We start from the raw sequence: 20,483 nt of genomic DNA, 5'->3' as shown, positions 1-20,483 counted from the left end.
GAGGCAAAAAACACCATCCGTTCAAATTCATATACAGGGTGTCCCGTAACTCTCTGGACATATGTATATAGCGTTATTCCTTAGGTCAAGACAAACACATTTTACCATAGGAACATGGGTCTGTGGGGTCTAGTTTACCGACTGTCGGTATTTATGTGTTTTTTACAAAAAAAACTAATAACTCCTAAACGGTTTGAGATACAACTTTGATATTTTACAAAAATGTTTATCTTATTAAGACCTTTTATCGTTAGAAATTATAATAAAAAATCATTAACCGTTTCAAAATGGCGGCCATTTATAATATTTGATGCCAAATTTCACGAAAACCGTTAACTTTACAAAAAAAGTGCAAGAGACAAAAAAGTTTGTAAATTTAATGTAGTTTTCAATGATACCTTATTTGTTAAGATTGGATAAATAATAACAGAGAAACTAGTTGTTTTCGTAATGTATGACCACCTTTTTTCCATTTAAACAATGCTAAACAACGTAAAAGGAGTATTAGCATTGTTTAAATAGAGAAAAGTGGTCAGGCATTTGGAAAAGAAGACATTTCTCTGTTATTATTTATCCAATCTTAACAAATAAGGTATCATTGGAAACTACATAAAATTTACTAACTTTTTTGTCCCTTGCACATTTTTTTTAAAGTTAACTGTTTTCGTGAAATTTTGCATCAAATATTTTAAATGGCTGCCATTTTGAAACGGTTAATGATTGTTTAGTATAATTTCTAACGATAAAAGGTCTTAATAAGATAAACGTTTTTGCAAAATATCAAAGCTGTATCTCAAACCGTTTAGGAGTTATTAATGTTTTTGTAAAAAACACATTAATACCGACAGTCGGTAAACTAGACACCACAGACCCATGTTCCTACGGTGAAATGTGTTTGTCTTGACCTAAGGAATAACGCTATATACGTATGTCCAGAGAGTTACGGGACACCCTGTATAACACCACACCGTCCGTTAGCGCGAGAACTCGAACAAAAATGTTCCGATTTTGATTAAATTTAATACAAACGTGTAAACTTATGTGTATTCGAATGAGTTCGCGAACCAGCATGATCGGACTATGGGAACAGGGGTTTATGGGGTGTTTTATGGTGTTTTCCCATTTTTGACCCTAAAAACTTATAAAAGTTTATAGCTGTGTGCCCGTTTTACGCACGGGGATCTTATAGTGGTCAGTTGAAACCTTCCTATATAAAGAACAGCAGTTGGTTTGCATATTTTCAAATATGCTGGCCAAACTATTATATATAAACAAATACAGTATCCGACAGTTTCAAGTAAAAAAAAAAAATGCGTAATAGAACTATAAGGGGTACACTTCCATATCTGTTGGCACAAACAACCAAATGAGTAATATTGATTATTCGATTGTTTAATTCGATATATCGTTTGGTTAGTTAGGTTAGGTTAACCTTACCTAACTAACCAAACGATATTGAGTTAAAATACTATACCTCGACCTCGCTATTAAAGATTCAGGTTGGAAATTTCACTATCAAAGGTGTTCTTGTCCTGTCCGTACGGAACACTGAGTATATAATATGTGCTACCAACTTATGAATAATTGTTTAGGCCTGCGATCCCAAGAGATAGGCAATTGGTCTATTGGCTGTATGGTCCATCGAGCAGCACATAGCGTTGAGAAGACTATAAGAGGTATAAAATTACCTGAGTACTGCCAAAGTGATCCTGTTGGTTCTTACGGATTACGCGTTTCGAGGAGCTTAAGTCCTCATCATCAGATATTGTACAAGAAACACATCTATCACTTCGAAAAGGTCGTCAAAAGTTTAAATACACAACACGGACACATAATAAATAAACATGTTTTACAATTATGAGTAGGCCTACCGACAAACTTTTGCTTGCAATGTCCGACCGCCCAGTTGTAGGTTGGTTAAAGTCATGCCCTTGATCGTTGGTCATGACTTTAACCTACAACGTAAACCTCTGTTACAATCACCCACTGCAGTTGTCACTTTACACTTTACACAACCACCATTGAAGTGCCGTCAATGAGTTTAAACCTTTTATGTAAGCTATTGGTAATGCTTATGTAAAAAATGTAAGTTTCCCAGCCATATAAAACACTGATTCAAGGTCTCTTCCCTGGTTATCAAAACTCAAGAAAACTTTTATACACAAAGAATCTCTATTTTCATTTACGGTTACCCCACAAATTATTGAACTTGCGATTAATTAAATCCGTTATGTAAGGAAAAACTGTTTTAATCCAACTTTGTTTGGATTTGCTTTTGAAACGTGATCGGAAATGATTGCGGTATTTGTAAATAACATTAAATGTAAACATATCAGTGACATCTAGAGAAAAATAATCTTGATCCGAACAGCTGTTCGCTATTTCATAGATGATTATGTGATAAAAATTGGGAGAAAACTTGACAAAAATCGCACAAAATTGGGTTTTTAAACGTCCGTAAGTTTATTTAAAAAGTAGTGAGGCCATACTTTAATAGCTAAAGACACTCTCGCCAATCCAGTGAAAACATTAAAATGATTCGGATCTTGATAGGTACTCTCGTTTTTCAGGAGAAGGCCGCGTAAATGGCTCTTGGGCCGTGACAGACGGAAGACAGGCAGACAGAAATTGAGATGAGACTTGTTTCGGCTTCTTTAATGTATAAAACGTAAAAATAACCTAAAAAATTATGATTCTGAGCAATGTACATACAAAACTATAGTTTTATTTATACAGATTGTTTTAAACATATGTCTTTGTATATTTTTTCAATTCTTTTCTTAACGCATTTGTATTTTATAATAAATAGGCCTATTTTCAGCATAAAATAATCGAAAATTATTCCAATGAATTCTATAACATGCCATATTACAGTACTGATACTCATTCGCTGAATCACCTTTTAAACACTTGAAAGTATAAAAACATTAATGCTATACTTTTTAATGTTACTGTTACTGGTAACACTATCTAAATCTATCAAACACTCTCCAAACATGTGTTTTTAGAGACAACGAACACCTCAGGCCCCTTTCTCCTACTGATGAATGGGCATTGATATAAAATGGGCTATACACACACTAGCCGTAATCCTGTTAGACAAATTGCAAAGGGGCTGCCGACGGGACCAGTGGAAGTCCCCCCTTACTTGAGACTGGGACCAGTAGAAGTGGGGTACCTGGCTTACGGGACCAGTTGAGTCTGCCCCGGGAGTAACTATGATGTTTAATGGATAAAATCACAAAAATTGCAATAACTTCTGAACCGTAATTTTACAGCAATTTGGGAAATCTTTACAATTACTACGAAGACCTCCAATTGCATGTCACCTCGTGGCTGAGCTCTCAGACGACAGAATTTCTATAGCGAAGAAATTTCTAAGCTCTTCCACCACTTTAATAAATGCCTCAATTTGTTTTGGGGGTTATTTAATGAATTAGTATTTGAGTTGCTCTTTCAAATATATATAGTGAAAATATTATTTTGTATACACGTTTTATTTTATTCTAAAACGTTCCTTACTTCCTGAACAGCCTTCGTACACTTTCTGTTCTGGTCTATTCGAAATACTCATGGTAAATTAAAATATAACACAATTTAGGATTTCAAATAACATTAAATGTTATTAAATTTTTTAATGTTTTTAAATTGTTATTATTTTAAAAGTTTTAAATTTTATTTAATTTTTTTTATAATTGTTTTATTATTTTTAAATAAAAAAAAATTCTGTGGCTGTTATTATTTTCAGAATTCAGCCAATATTTTAAGAGTACCCACATCTGTATCTGTGTTTACGCAAAATGTCAAATGCATACCGGTATTTCTGTAACATAACATTTTACTGTTAAATAAAAATCATAACCAAAAGATAAGACCTAATGTTTACTGAGTTGCTTGGTGACAAAACCAATCACCATCGATAAGTTCACACGCGGTAGTTTGCGTGTTTATCTGTTAGCACGACGTGTGTGCGGATATATGACGTGGGTTTAACGATTGACACTCTATTTAATTATAGGTTCGTAATGCAGTAGGAAGTATGGATTTGTTTGATTTATGTATACTTAGAATGGGGAGCGAGTTTGTCTAGTGGTAGAGCGCGAGGCTTCGGGGCTCGAGATCTCGGATTCAAATCCCGCCAATTACCAATAAAAATATCTATGTGATAGTGACGTCACACTCTATGACTAGCCTGAAGTAATTGATAAAACAATCCCGGGACATAACCTAGCGTCTTATGATGTAAAAATGGGACGAAAAACAAAATTTACACAGAAGTATGATTAAGATTTAGCAGCATGAATTTGTAGAAATCATTAAGGTGTATTTAATTTTGCAGTAGTATCACCTGTACTTAACAACGGGTGAGAGCTCAAAAGAAGATAAATGTAAGTCAAGTTGTGCAAGGCTATTGACGAAAAACACGTATCAGAACCCTTATAAATAATACCTCAATTTTAACACTTATTTATACGGTATTTTTTACGTTGGTTGTTTTAATTGGTTGTCCGGCTGAAAAAATGTTATCTAAGTTCAAAATTAATGTTTTAATATATTTTCCCTGCAAAAGAACCAACTTTTATTTCAATTGTTTGGATTAGGCTACTAGTAACTGCGCCAGTAACATAGCTATCATCTCGTCTTTGCCAAACTCTGCGAAAACAAAAAATGGCGTCGTATGATCTACGTTGAAAAAAAATCCAAAAACATTTAACCTGTTAGTCGGTAAAAAAATGCATGTAAAATTGCGATTTTCCTACTATTTTAATGGGACTCACACAATAAAGTAATTATCATCCAAGCTTAACTTGTTGACTTTGATAACCCAGAGCCTTATCAATACTCCTTATCAAGGGTTTCACGCCTTAGGGTACCGTTACCTAGGATTATTCAGACATCCTCACTGATAACTAAGCCTCTGAAATATTGGTTGTAAATAAAAACGCGTTGTTGATCCAGAAGGCTCAGTTTTATTTAGACTTGCGTAATAAAACACCACACAAATGAGTAGAGCTACAACTATAGAATAAATTACATAGTTTTTAGTTTTTCATATGCTATTATTATGAATATGGCAGGCATTGCCATTTTGGGAATGGTTTTGTAGTTGATTGACGAATTAGTTTTACTTAATCAATTGCAAATGTATACATTTGTTGTAACATTGGAAGAATCTAAATATATAATACCCCCGCCGCAGCAAACCTGCAGACTAAGCGAATTTCCATTTGACTGATTGGATTTACACTGAAATGTCTACTTAAAAATATAACATTTATTCCCGATTTAAATAGAATTAGTTTAACAAGTACTTAGGTTTGCTGAATCAGGGAGGGTAAAACTGTAATTTTATGTAAAATGTTAATAGTTAGTAAGAAATAAAAACATTTTCCAAATTTGATCAAAATATGTTCATAAACAAGCAAACTACAACAGTTTACTCATTCTCCATAAGAATAACATGGGAATTTTAAATTTACAATTTTTTGGAATTTTCTCCGTAACCATTAGGTGCATAATAACGCTTCAATATACTAAATTATTTGTTTTTTGAAGCTCTACAAAATGGTTTGGAAATTAATTGCAAAATTTTATGTTTTTTGGGTCAAAATTGGGAAAAACCTATTTTTACCCCATAAAACCCCCCGTAAACACCCGTTCCCATGGTCCGATCATGCTGGATCGCGAACTCGTTCGAATAGACGTAGGTATACACGTTTGTACCAAATTTCATCAAAATCGGATCATTTTTGCTCGAGTTATCGTGCTGACGGACACATATATATATATATATTTTACTTTTATATATATATATGAATTTGAACGGATGGTGTTTTTGGCCTCTATGGACCTCAAAACGAAAAAAAATCGGTCCCGCGTCCAGGTCTTACCATGAGTACTACGGTAATAGCTTATTCCCTATATGGGAAATTCGCTAAAAGGCAAAGCCCTCACTGACTCACTCACTCATCACTAATTCTCCCACTTCCCATTTACCTAGGAGGCTGAAATTCGGTACACCGATTCTTTGGGCATTAAATAGGAAAAATAAGTAGTTTTTATTCTGATCGGGCTTTCGGGCTCCGCCCCAGTGGCTCTGGAGTTTCCCATGTTAACCTTATGAGTACTCATATCTATATATATAATACGTGAAGCCGTTTTTTGTTAATGCAACTCCTCCCCTTATTTGTGGACCAATTTCAACGATTGAGGTGTCAAAAGATTCGTCTCAATATGTAGTTTTGCAATAAGGTTTTAGAATTTTAAAATTCCTGCTCTTAAGGGCGTGAGACCCTCTCAAAGGTCGGGTTTTCCCCATAAGAAATACACAGAACAAATTTAAAAACAAATAACAGCTGTTTATAAAAAGAAACTCATTAGCTTTTTGGGAGTAAATATTGATGTTTGTATATTCAGTAGGTTAAGACTAATATAAGTTAAACAGTTAATCAGTTTTGGGTCTGACTTAGGGGAGGTACAAATGAGGCATTTAGTTCAAAATTCCTCCGTAAACAGCGCTGTAGTAGAGAGCACTTTGGCAATAAAGGTTTACTAATCGCAAAAATAGTTCTGTTCATAAAATAAAATTATAAATGTCTCAAATTCAATTTTACTATTTTTAATTATAAAATTAAACTATCATAACCTAACCGAACTAACCAAACTTGCTGATAAAGAAATAATATAACAAAAGTTTAGTAATCGGAAAAATAATTCTGTTTATTAAATAAAACTAGAAATTGCTCAGTTAAAATTTTATAATGACTTAATAATAAAATTAAACTGTAATAACCAAACCAAACCAATCAAACTTGCTGATAATAAAAAAATCTTGGACAAAAAGTTAATGCTAAAAGCGCGATTTGAACCCGGGACCTTCAGTATACCAGCCCGGCACGCTAACCATTGGACCACCGAGGCCGATGGCTATCGAACGTTTTGTTACGGTAATGGCGTTCCCTCAGCTAAAAAGAAGCCCTCAGCTGTCATCGTAGCCTCTTCTATACCTCCCCTGAGTAAATACCATCAGTTTTGTTGGAAGAACAGAAAATGCCTCAAGTTCAAAGAAGAAATATTGAACAAGGAAGGAGTACACAATTAATAATAAGGCATTTTTCATTCTCTTTGCTTGAAAACGTTTGTATTAAACGAAAATTTGCAATGTGTCATGTTTCATTCATCATAAACTCTATCAAGATCTCCTCAAGAATATAAAAGTCATTTGGCATTTTCATCAAGAAACAATTAATAATAAGATATATTGCGCGTATGAGGAGAGTAGAAAAAGAGAGACCTGGTCTAACAGATTCCCATCCAGATACACATTCACTTGGTAAGATGAATATGAATTGCCAGTTCTGCTATGCGACTTACTTTGGAAGTGAAAAAATATACGAAGCTCATAGTGTTGCCACGGTGGGAAAGTTAACTTGCCTAATGTCAGACCAAATGAGTGCATGCAAGAAATGTTTACTTCAGACACTGACAGATTGAAACATTTTAAAACATTTAGTAGAAACTACAATAATGCCTTGACTATATTAAGTTCAAGTAGTAAGACTATACCAAATCTTGGCGGACCTTATGTTTTATCGTAAACTTTTGTATTACTCGCTCTACTTCAATTGAGAAAAAACGTAAATGGATTGTTTACTACTATGTTATTGTGGTGATATTCCAAGTACTGTACAAAATGTCAGCTGACATTCTTAATGTTTTAGTCAGATTTGTTTATTTATTCTGTTTAATTCTTGTATTCAGTTTTGCTTAATAAAACCTAAGTTTTATTCTCTAAAGGTTTATTACAATTTATTAAGCAAATATTATCATAATTAGTCTGAGAATCAGTATCTATAGGCTTCCTATAAACCATTCTATTCAATCACTTAATACTAGAGAAAGAAATGGATAAACTGTTAAGACCAGAAAGATTTGAATGTCTACCTGATACAACCAAAGCAGCATTTGAATTCAAACATTGGTTGAGGACTTTTGAAAATTTTGTATCCTCTGTTGATAAAGTAAGTGACGAAGAAAAGTTAAAACTACTCATAAATTACATTAGTCACAACGTATATGAATTTATTTCAGAAGCAAAGACCTATGAAGATGCTGTGAAGGTTTTACAGACCCTTTATGTGAAACCTCAAAATGAAGTTTATTCAAGGCATATATTAGCTATTTCCAAGCAACAACCCGGGGAGTCTGTAGATCAATTCTTACAAAAACTGAAACTTTTGAGTAAAGATTGTAATTTTCGTAATGTTAATGCAGAAGAAAGTAAAAACGATTACATTAGAGACTCATTCATCACTGGGCTATTATCTCCTCAAATACGTCAAAGACTACTAGAGAACAATACTCTGAAATTAGAGGATGCCGTTGCTCAAGCAAGAGCTCTAGAATCAGCTCAGAAACACTCAGAAATCTACCAACAAACTCATCAAAATCAATTCTTGAACAGTACTTTAAATCAAGAGATGAATCAAGAAGAATGTTATAAGGAATCATCACTGGCTGCCTCAGGGACAATAAAATGCTTCTTCTGTGGGAAAGCCAAACATCCTCGAAATGTCTGTCCAGCCAGGGATGCTGATTGTCGAAACTGTGGGATAAAAGGTCATTTCTCAATTGTTTGTCGTCGTAAAAAATCAGGTAAATCTTCTAATCTTTCAGCCATGGAGAAAAGTCATGAGTCGGGACTGCTGGCTGCCGCTCCTCGATGTTTATCAAAGTCTGTAGTTACAGTTAAGATTAACAATGTTGTCGCTGATGCTCTAATAGATACTGGTAGCTCTGAAACATTCATAAATAAAACATTCGTTGACAAAACAAAGTTTTTAGTTGTTCCTGGAGGAGGCCAGATTTCTATGGCATCTGTAGACTTACAATCCCGTATCTGTGGGCACTGCTTCGTTGATATTGAGCTTTTAGGGCATCAACATATAAAAACTAAGGTTTCAGTTTTGCCTAATCTCTGTGCAGACATGATAATTGGGCATGATATTCTCTCTAAGTATACAAATCTATGCATATCATTTGGCGGTTCTAAGCCAGCACTAACTTTGGGCCCTTGCAGTTTGCCTACAGCTATTGTTGAACCTCCTGAACTATTTGCTAATCTTTCACCAGATTGTCACCCAATAAAAATAAAATCTCGAAGGTTCTCCCTTGATGAAACAAGATTTATAGAAAATGAAATAGGTAAATTGTTGTCTGAAGGAATAATTGAAGAGAGCAATTCTCCTTGGAGGGCTCAAGTCCTGGTTACCAAAAATGAGAATCACAAAAGACGGTTAGTCATTGATTACTCTCAAACTATTAACCGTTTCACTAACCTTGATGCTTATCCTTTACCAAATATTGAAGATCTTGTTTCAAAAATTTCTAAGTATGAGGTATTTAGTACAGTTGACCTCCGAAGCGCTTACCATCAAATCCCTATTTGTGAAAATGAGAAAAAATACACTGGCTTCGAAGCAGGTGGAAAACTATATCATTTCAACAGAATACCTTTTGGAGTTACCAATGGAGTTGCTTGTTTCCAGCGTGTAATTAATGGTATAATCAGTAAAGAAAAGTTAGAAGGGGTTTTTGCTTATCTAGATGATTTGACGGTTTGTGGTAAAGATCAAGAAGATCATGATAGAAATCTTGCAAATTTCTTGGCAGCAGCCAACAAGTACGGGCTGACTCTGAATCAAGACAAATGTTCATACTCCCAAAGATCAATCAGACTTCTGGGATACCTAATTGAAAATAACACTATTAAACCGGATCCTGAAAGACTTGAACCCCTTCTGAACTTACCTGTTCCTAGTAATTTTGATTTATTAAGGCGTGCAGTTGGAATGCTAGCTCACTATTCAAGATGGATCCCTCAATTTTCTGAAAAAGTACACAGATTAGTTAAATGCAAAACATTCCCAATTCCTCCAGAAGTTGTTTCTGACTATGAAAAACTGAAACAAGAGATAGCTCAGTCTGCTATTAATACTATTGATGAATCTATCCCATTCGTAGTAGAAACTGATGCATCACAGAATGCACTTGCAGCGACTCTTAGTCAAATGGGTCGTCCAGTTGCTTTTTTTTCACGATCGTTATCAGACAGTGAAAAGAGACACTCGATAATAGAAAAGGAAGCAGCAGCTATTGTCGAGGCAGTCAGGAAATGGAGACATTTCTTAGTTGGACGGCATTTCAAGATTGTGACAGATCAAAGGTCAGTGTCATTTATTTTTGATCAAAAACACAGTAGCAAAATAAAGAATGAGAAACTTCAACGATGGAGGCTAGAACTGTCTTGTTTTAGTTTTGACACTGTCTACAGGCCTGGTATTCAAAATACAGTCGCTGATGCCTTCACTCGACTCTGCAGTTCGATGCCAAATCAAAGTTTAATTGACTTACATAAGTCACTATGTCATCCAGGCGTTACTCGAATGGTGCACTGGGTCCGAACCCACAATCTTCCTTACTCAGTCGAAGATGTGCGAAAAATGACTGCAGGCTGTCCACTATGTGCAGAGATCAAACCAAAATTCCTGAAAACTTCTAGTGGACATCTCATCAAAGCTATGGCCCCATTTGAGAGGCTTAATATGGATTTTAAAGGGCCAATCCCTTCAGTAACAAATAACACCTATATTCTAACTATAGTTGACGAATATTCACGTTATCCTTTTGCACTCCCCTGTCCTGATATGAGCTCAAGAACTATTATCAAACAACTTCACAAAGTCTTCAGTATTTTTGGTACACCATCATATATACACACAGACCAGGGTAGCGGGTTTATGTCGGTAGAACTAAAATCATTTTTACATAATTTGGGAATAGCTACAAGTCGTGCAAGTCCATATAACCCACGTGGAAATGGGCAAGTTGAACGATTCAACGGAGTAATATGGAATACTGTTCAGCTAGCATTGAAATCGAGAGGGATGAAAATAACTCAGTGGGAAAGTGTTTTAGATGAAGCCCTTCATTGCATCAGATCCCTCTTATGCACAGCTACGAATTGTACACCGCACGAAAGAATGTTTAAACATCAAAGAAGATCTAGCAATGGAGAAACTATCCCTACTTGGCTGACTATTCCAGGAAAAGTTCTTATGAAGAAGCACATAAGAGGCAGTAAGTTTGACCCACTGGTCGAAGAGGTTGAAGTAATTGAGACAAACCCAAAATATTCTTTAGTCCGCAATAAAGAAGGAAGAGAATCAATTGTGTCCTTAAGATATTTAGCACCAAGAGGAAATGTAATGCAAAATCCAACAAATCTTACTTATGAAAACGAAGACGGTGATGAACAGTTGGAACAGAACACTACCTCGTCAAAATCGCTCCTTCTGGAACAGAACACTACTTCGTCACAACCGCTCCTTCAAAACTATACAGATTTATGTTTACCACCAGCAACGTCAGATGGTGTTCCTGAAAATGATGAACATCAAACCAGCAGCGCTCCTTGCAATCAACCTCATCCACCACGTCGGTCAACCAGACCAAAGGTGTTACCTAAGAAATTCGATGTGTATAAAATTTACTAGAGCGGAAGAATGTGGTGATATTCCAAGTACTGTACAAAATGTCAGCTGACATTCTTAATGTTTTAGTCAGATTTGTTTATTTATTCTGTTTAATTCTTGTATTCAGTTTTGCTTAATAAAACCTAAGTTTTATTCTCTAAAGGTTTATTACAGTTATGTTGCCAGTTCCTCGGACAAACTTATACAACGTTTTTGACTGAATTCACCAACACAATCAAGAAATTTCAAGTAAAATATAATAAGTTTCAAAAACTCATTTGCTATTGAAAGTTTTAGTGGCAATATTAGACCATACATAAGTGAAGGAATTAGTGTGTAAGTATTGAACGATCGAGTAGTTACAGTCAAGTTTATTTTCATGATTCCGGAGAGGCAAACAATATACGCTGTTCAAAAAGAGAAAATTAAAATTGCTATCCAAATATTATAGCTACAAGAGTTATCCAACCTATTTCAACAAATTTATACATGCTTTCAAAACTTTGGGACAGGTATTAAGAGAAACTGCACTGAACAACGTGAGAATAGAACCCAGATGTGGGGCATATGCCGTGACTGACAGACAACACGTTAAATTACGTTAACCAACTTTCAATGGTGTTGCTGCTTTAGCCTATTCAAAGCAGATTATGGCTGTCCAGTTGGTAACCCAGAGTTTGTGGGTTAAAAATGGAGCACATGAAATGGTTGACATCACCCCACTTTTTAGGTTACTCTACGGAGAAAATTCATTTGATCAGGAAAATGTCTCAAATCAAAGAAATAAAATGACCCAACTTTAATTACTTAAGACAGGTTATCAGTAAGGTAACAGTGTTCTTCAATTCTCAATGCTGGAAAAACTTTGTTGCAACATGTTAACTCTAATTGAGGCAGATCGTTTTGTATTCATTAGAAGTTATCAGTTAAAACTGAGAGCAGAATTAATGTAGGTGAACATTGACGATGCCAATAGAGATATTTAAAATTAGTTTCTAGCAAGTTTTCAAACAACTCTAAGATGTAACTAAAGTTACTCGAATTTAAGCATAAGGGTTTCCTCGGCGTTATGTTTCATACTATGCGGCTCATTGAACCGCACGGGTTCTCTAGTTTTAATGGAATTAATGAATCTTAACAGCTGTTTCAATTAAACAAGTTGGTTCTGTTCTATGATGTTCAATAGCATTAAAGTTACAAGGATTACCAACAGGGTGCAGCACTATATTTTTAAATTTATGACTTCAGCCAATTTGCAACCAAAAGGTGAGTGAGCGTAGCGAACGAACTTCAACCTGGAAGCGAATTAGCGTAGCAAACGCGAACGAGCTTCAACCAGGACGTGATTGAGCCATGCGAACGGGCTCACTTGTGAAGTTAAACGGAGCAAAGCCCGCTGGTACAGCTAGTATTATATAGTTTTTATCGATCATGTTCCTTAAGCTTGATGTAAAGTTTGCTGAATTCGTCTCGAGCCTATAGTTTAGTATAGTTGGCTTGGTTCTCCCCTGCTATTTTTGTGTAAATATCTTGCAAATAAAGATTCATTTTACAGCGTAAGCTTTTTTACATTCCCAAGTTAAAATTGGTGTTGATTTCTTTGAAGCTAATTTTTTTACATTTTTACAAAGACGATTTTTACTTTCTCCCCCTATATGGAGTATATGGAGTATTGTTTTCCCTGTGGCCCAATTTTGATGAAATTTGGTATGTGGGTACTCAGATAATCAGTAAGATTAAAATAATCATTATTCCCAGGCGTCTTTAATTTTTTTTTAATATGATTTTTGATGGTGATTTTTTTTATAAAATAACTGAAAGATTGGACCCACGATATTGTTTAAATTTAGTATCTTATTGTTCTTTGTACACCTAACAAAACAGTACAACCCCCATTGATTTAAAGATTTACGGTTAAAAATGTAATGCAATTTTTGTGATCCCATAAAATATCATAGTTACTCCCAACGCTTACAAATGATAAAGGTTGTTGACAAGCTAATGGGAGAAAATATGCTTGAGATTGTTGATACCGTTTATTTTTGATAAAATAGCTTTTCGTGTTCGGAGATCACTAAAGTAATCCTCACTCATTAGGACTCCAATCTTCAAGTTGGGCTTAAAATCACAGCATAGGAGGAATAAAAATTTAGTATCAACTCCATTGTTGTGATTAGCGGTATTTGAACTAGGGATTCAAATGAAAAGTTTGGTGTTCCAACCAATTAACCAGTTATACAAATTAAGAATTATTAAGACAACCAATTAATAAACTTGCCACGTCATGACAAGTACTTTCGACAATGCGTCTCGAAAGCGATCCGGTTGCTAATGTTCACCGAAAGCTATCGATAATTCGGTGTTTATCGATTACTGTTCGGCCTTCACTCGAGGCTGTGTTATTGTTGACATTTAGTCACGCTAAGTATAATTTTTGTTGGACTTTTGTCAAAAAATATGTTTGAATATAGTTAAAGAACATTTAGACTAATTAAAACTGTAAGATTAGGTCTTAAGATTTCCCCCAACAAATCATTGATGGTAACAGAGGTTTATTTTATTCAACCTAACCCGTCCTCGTACAATAATAATAGTATCTGTTCACGTAGTCTTAGGGATTATGTAAATTCCAATACTGACATGTCCTTTAAATAAGTAGATGGTAATCTTATACTAACAAACTTTTTAAAAACTTATGGCAGCTAGCCTGACCATACTACTGGACCAAATAACACGCTGTTGGTACCAAATGAAATATATTTTCCTGTAGATGTGCAGAATCCCTTTATAATTCAAAATAGACTTAAAAATAATCACAAAAACTGAATTTAAAGTAATAAAAAAATAACATGGACCTAATTAATGGGTGGCCGGTGACAAAATAACAACAGAAAATCACAACAAATGGAAGAAATTCCAATCGCATGTTTTAGCTCTACAGCGTGGGGTGAAAATTGAGAAGTTTGCACAATACATAATTTTGGTCGAGTTTTCGACCACGGGGCGAGCTCTCGTAACAACACTATTTGAATCTGTATAAAAATAATATTAAGAGATTACATAAAAACACCTTAGGCGTTGACAACATCATCATAAAATAAAAATACATGTATTATGAGTTTTGTTCTAAATGTTGTATTATAACTTAGCCCACCAAGCGTTTTGTGTCAAATAAAATAATAGCAAATTATATGTTCAAACATGAATAACAAAATATAAATTTAAATAATATATTATTATTATAGAAAAAAAGTATCTTTATGAAAGTAAAATAAAATCCATAACAAACAAGGCATATGAATGAAAGCACTAATTTTCACAACGTTTTCGTACTTGTTTTCACTAACTGGTAACAGTGGAGGAAAATCATTAAAATTGCGTTGGATTGGAGTGGGTGGAATAAAAAAATTATGGTTCAAAGAGACATAGAGTAGTACAAAAAAACCTATTTATTTTTTTCGTACAACTTTAATTGAACTAAGCTCTTGACTGATTGTTAACATACACATTGACATACCATTTTCCCAAGCTCAGACTACGACATCACATAGGCCTGTTTCACATCTACCCGGCTGCCGGGTGCCGGGTGTCGTTTAACCGGCAATGGGGTGATGAAGTATATAGCACTGTTCACACATGCACGGCATGTGTCGTGACCGGTTAATCACTTGCCCGGCTGCCGGGTACTAGTCGAGGGATGCCGGGTGCCCCCTCGGCGAAGGCCGGCTGCCGGTGTCGGTTAAACAGGCCGGCGGGAGTAGTGGGTAAAGCGGGCTAATGTGACTGTTCACATACAACCGGCACCTGCAGTCTGTCGGGTGCACCAAGAGTACTTTTAGTTCAGTTGTTTGTAGTTATTGTGTATTAATTTTGGGTATTTGTTCGCAAAGTTTTGGTCATGTCGGAAATAGACCATGAACTTTAGTTCAAGAGCGGAATTATTTAAATTCAATTGAATTTTTACTCAATTTTATTTTCATTTTTTTATTTTATTACATAACATTGAATTGAATTTGACTCAAATTCAAACAGAATGAAATAAAAAAAAATCCAAATATAAATACAGTTGCAATAAAGGTTATTTCAAAGTAACATTACAATTGCTCTATTACGTTCTATTTCCATCCATACGACACACAAGTTTCACAAGCTTGAGTACAACTGCCGGAGTGCCGGTGTCGGCGTAATGTGAAAGGTGCACTCGTGCCGGTGCCGGCTAGAAGTCGGGTTAACGGCATGCCGGGTAGAAGCCGGGTGGATGTGAAACGAGCCATAGGCAACAGTTATTTTTGATTGGAGGGAATTGAACCCGTGTCCACTACAACAGCAGCGTCCCGACTACACATAACCTTGCATAAACGTAATGTTAACGATAAATTAATTGTAGTCATTTCAATAACATACATACAAATCAGTTGTCTTGCAGTATATTTATTTTAAATGCGTATTCCGGTTGCTGACATAGTGTTTAAATGTACATGTTTGTAATAGTGTCAAGGCTATGAGCGGTCTTACGTCATAGTCTAGACATATATATGTAGTAAACATATATAAAACTTGTAAATTCTCTTGATAAATGTTGAAACTGGTTAATTTAAACATAAAATAAAATTCCCTTTTAGACATGTCATCCATATTGGTCAGAAGACCATTTTCAAGATATATGTTTCAGTCAGGCAATGGAACGGTATGGCTTTTACTTTTTAAACTTGCGAAAAAATAACAGTACATTTTACTATTGAATACTTTTCACAATAAAAAAAAAACAATTATAATATGTGAAATTTTTCGAAAACAAAGTCTTAAGGTGTAAATTTGATTAAAAAATTAGAGAAGTTTCAAAATTGAACTGAAATGGATTGATCAACTTTAACATAGGCTGTAACAATTTATCACTTGAATGATATTCTTCAAAATGCTGGATACAAATCTGTACAATATTGATGTTCTATTAACAACGTAAGAACGCGATTTGGTGGTGCTTTAGAATAGGGATTTTATTTTCCTTATTTTTTGTAATGGTTTTACAACATTTTCAGAAGCATAAACAGATTTAAAGTAGGTTCAAGAAGGTTGTTTTTTTAATTTTCACTACCAAACGTTTGAAAAAAGGGAACTTTGTTTTCAACATAGATGTTGTAACTGAGTTTGTTTAAGTTTTGTTGTCCTTTAAGAGAGAGAAAAACACGAAAACACTAAAATAGTCAGTGCCTAAAATTCTGAGTTAAATTTGCATAGAGTTGTTTGGATTGTTTGATTATTTATCCGTAGTAAGGTCTCAACCCAGGGTGATGAACCCAGGTCAATATCCTTAGCTTTTGTCAATACTCAATCTGTAGTTCTTCTATCAATGACTTCCTCATATCCCGTGGAGAAAATCAATAATTTAAAAGATGAAGTAGTTTTCGTAACTACTACACTACTTTTCCACGATCTAAGGTGATAAAAACTAATAATAAATCACGAATGTGCAAAAAATCATTTGATTTCAATAGATACTGTAAAAAGTTAAGCTATGCTCAGTTAAACTCTATGGTTAATTTCTAACAACTTTATTTAGATACTCGACTTTTTTTAGGATATTTAAAACTCTTGCAACAGATATTGAATCATAATTTCGTATTTCGGTTATATTCTTGATACAAACTTTTCTTTGATAGATTAAGAAAATTAATTTTTATAATAGGGCCTATATGTTGGAACAGGATTCACAATATAGATTAATAATTTATCTTAAGATACGGCAATCCGGGAATACACGTAAGGATGGGGAAACAGTAATTTTGTTTAACCGATAACAATAATTATTTTTCGTAATTAAAGAATTAGGGACGGACTAAATACGGACAAATTCAGCAAGAATACCACCACATTAAAACATAAACTAATCCAATACGGGTTTAGTTTACCGGTACAGTACAGCAAAACAATATAAAAAAATGTACGCCTAATTATAATTGATACATTACATATTTTGTCAAAGTATTCTTATCTCAACCTTTATACTCTGCTAATTAAACGGGGTTATATTTTCAATAACTTTAAAATATGTAAAAAGAATTTGACAAAATTATTCAGGCGATTCAATGTTTCAGTTCGTTTAAGTCTCTTGTGTTCGTTATAAAACCCCTCACTTATACATTTAATTGCATCGTACACAACATTGAAAATATTTACACAAATAAAAAAAAAATCCGAGTTTTGTGCATGATATTTTGTTTTATTTTAACCACTGTTTGCTTAATATGGTAAGGGTGGTGTAATAAAACAAAATATATTAGTTTAAACGTAAAATGGTTAAAAAGTAACCAATAGTATAGCTATGTGTCGGCCCTATTTTTTCAAAGTCGGTACCGGTACCGAACCAAAACATATTCCGGTTCCCTGATGGTACCGAAGTACCGGTACCGGAATTTTTACATAGTTTTTCGGTACAATATTTTTTCCGAGAACCAATAGTACCGAAAATTACTTCTAGTATTAATTTTGTGTTAATCAATATTTATCCTTATTCTTCCCAATTAAGTTTATGTAAAAGTCAAGTTTTACTCACTCGTCGCTTCCCCGGGACCTCGGTGCTCCAGGACTGTTCCCTCGGGAACCTCTCCTGTAGCTGTCGGAGCTGGAGCCGCTGGAGTTGTCGCGCCGTTGGGGCGGAGCCGCTCTGGGTAGTTTACTCGGAGGCTTCTTGGTGGGACTCTTGCTAGGGCTCTGCCCTCTGCCCTTCATCTCTGGTCACTTCAGCTTTGTATTTCAAAGTTCATTTTTGTGTCACTTCAAGATGCATTGACAAGGTCCATTATATTGTCACTTGAAGAAGATAAGGTTCACTTTTAAACTTCACAATATAATTAATTTAAATGTCATAATAAAATTCTCTGGACTTCATTTCAATGTGTTTTTACCCCATGCAACGTCATTGAAGGTCTTTAAAAGGTCTTTAAAAGGTCTTTGTATAACAACTAAATTCTTTCTCGAACAAGAGTAAGTTATATCTATAGCTCTTAACGTGGAATACTAGCAAACACCTTAAACAAAACGGGTTGAATTTTATTTATTTGTAAAGTTTATTAGTTTAGTTTAAAAGTATAGCCAAAATAACCAAGATAAAATGTGTTTAACACAAACGTCATTTGACTCGTTTTGAATAAAAACTGTGTACAATCTCCTATTGAAAGTAATAAATTTCTAAAAATTGTCTCGACTAGATTAATTATCAAACAAGTGGAATGCATCTTTTAATTTTTGGTGTGAAATATTTGCAAATACATTACACAAAACGGGTTGGTATTTTAAAACGTTTTATTAGCTCGCTTTCTTGTCCGGTACAAATTTTTTAATTAATTTTAAACTAACTTCCCGATGAGCTAGAGACTTGAAATTTGAAACATAGCTCACAAATGGATGACAATGCAATATTATATCATTTATTTTCATATATCCCTTGGGCAAAGTCCCACGGGCTTACAAATTTTCCATGTTTATTAATTTATTAGTTTAATTTAAAAGTTACGTAGCATTTATAATTCCAACCTTGTATATTTTAGGCATACTCCCCAAAATATTTCCCAGATCATGTAAAATCATTACGGAACCATTTAAGATTACATCACGAACTGATCACAATTTATTGGCAATGACTTTCAAGATTCTGTGTTGATGGACGTGTTTTATCAAGTGGTGACATTTTACAGAACCTAAGGTCAACCATAAGTGGGTCACCCAGCGAAGGTCGGTAACGTACACCTAGACACTTATCAATCTTTTATTCTGTAAAACTTCCAACACTTCGCCATGTTTACGTCAAGAAGGTCATAAACTATGAGATTTCATGTTACAGAGTCGAAAGGTTACTTGTAGATTCCTTGAAGTCAAATCACATAATTTTGGTTATTGCAGCGTAAAAACCAAGCAAGCAGGAACAAATTTTAATATATAAACCTTAAATAATTGTTTTGCAAAAAGTTTGCATTTATCACACCAGCTATGTATTACTATTATTAACGGGGGGGGGGTTAATAAAAGGGGGGGGGGTTAAAAAACGGTTTTATAAGTGAAATATACAATATAATAATTTTTTAACTCATCAACAAGGTTAAAATGGTACTTTCACTTTGGTATTATATCGACCACATCTACCTAACCTAACCTAAGGGTGGACTATGTTTAAGGTTAGGTTAGGTTGGGAAGATTTTGTTATTTAAACTAATTAAACTCTTATTTGGAAGTCGATTTATCGGTGTGGTTGGTATTATACCAAAGAACCATTATTTTTTTTACCTATTTAGAAATTATAAATAAAGCGAATTCCATGTAATTAAGGTTTTGACTATTCATAATAGGTCTCATCATGGCAAAATGCACGTTGGAATCCCAGTCCGTCATGCTTAGTTGCTTACGCAATAGCGAATACCTAAGTATGTATCAATAATTGTATTAATATTCAATTTTTTTAATTTTTTTAACACGTTAATTTACACCTGTTATAGAAAATAAATGCTATCTAATGTTTGAGTTTCGTTAGTCATTATTATTTTTATAGTATTCACAATTATTTGACTGATTGACTCATAGTGAATTTTATCTATTTTATCGGTTTCCTGTGTTGTAATCTGACATATCATTTTAGCAACTATGATTGGTTTCTGGTCTAGTCTGCATAATACTGTTTTTGGAAATACTGGAACATCGTTGCATCAGTATCAACAATAGAATCGATTTACGATAAATCACCTTTTGCATTCATTTATAAAATACGTAGTTAGAATTTTAATTTAATGTCCATTAAACTATGTAGGCCTATACAGCGTAGAAATTACTTTGTTGGTTCATAATATTTAATAGTTATCGAAATATTTACCATTAATATTTAAATCAATAATGGCAATAAGAGTGCACGAATTGCGCAATCACGACACAACACTACAGTATTAAAATATTGATATTGTA

At 34.2% G+C, this 20,483-nt stretch overlaps 1 protein-coding gene across 1 annotated transcript in view; it reads right to left on the bottom strand.

Moving 5' to 3' along the window:
* Window positions 1-18,263, bottom strand: part of LOC129003246 (kinesin-like protein KIF12) — a 53,394-nt gene extending 35,131 nt beyond the window's left edge. Inside the window, exon 1 of the mRNA XM_054431543.1 lies at window positions 18,088-18,263. Coding sequence (XP_054287518.1) covers window positions 18,088-18,263 — 176 coding nt within the window. The remainder of the gene's footprint in view (window positions 1-18,087) is intronic.
* Between the last annotated feature and the right edge of the window lie 2,220 nt (window positions 18,264-20,483).

This window comes from Macrosteles quadrilineatus, unplaced genomic scaffold, assembly GCF_028750875.1.
Source record: "Macrosteles quadrilineatus isolate MER2022 unplaced genomic scaffold, UCM_ALF_1.0 Scaffold_1__1_contigs__length_201487025, whole genome shotgun sequence".
NCBI lineage: Eukaryota > Metazoa > Arthropoda > Insecta > Hemiptera > Cicadellidae > Macrosteles > Macrosteles quadrilineatus.
Note: the sequence above shows the minus strand (reverse complement) of the source record. Positions and strands in the feature narration are given on the sequence as shown.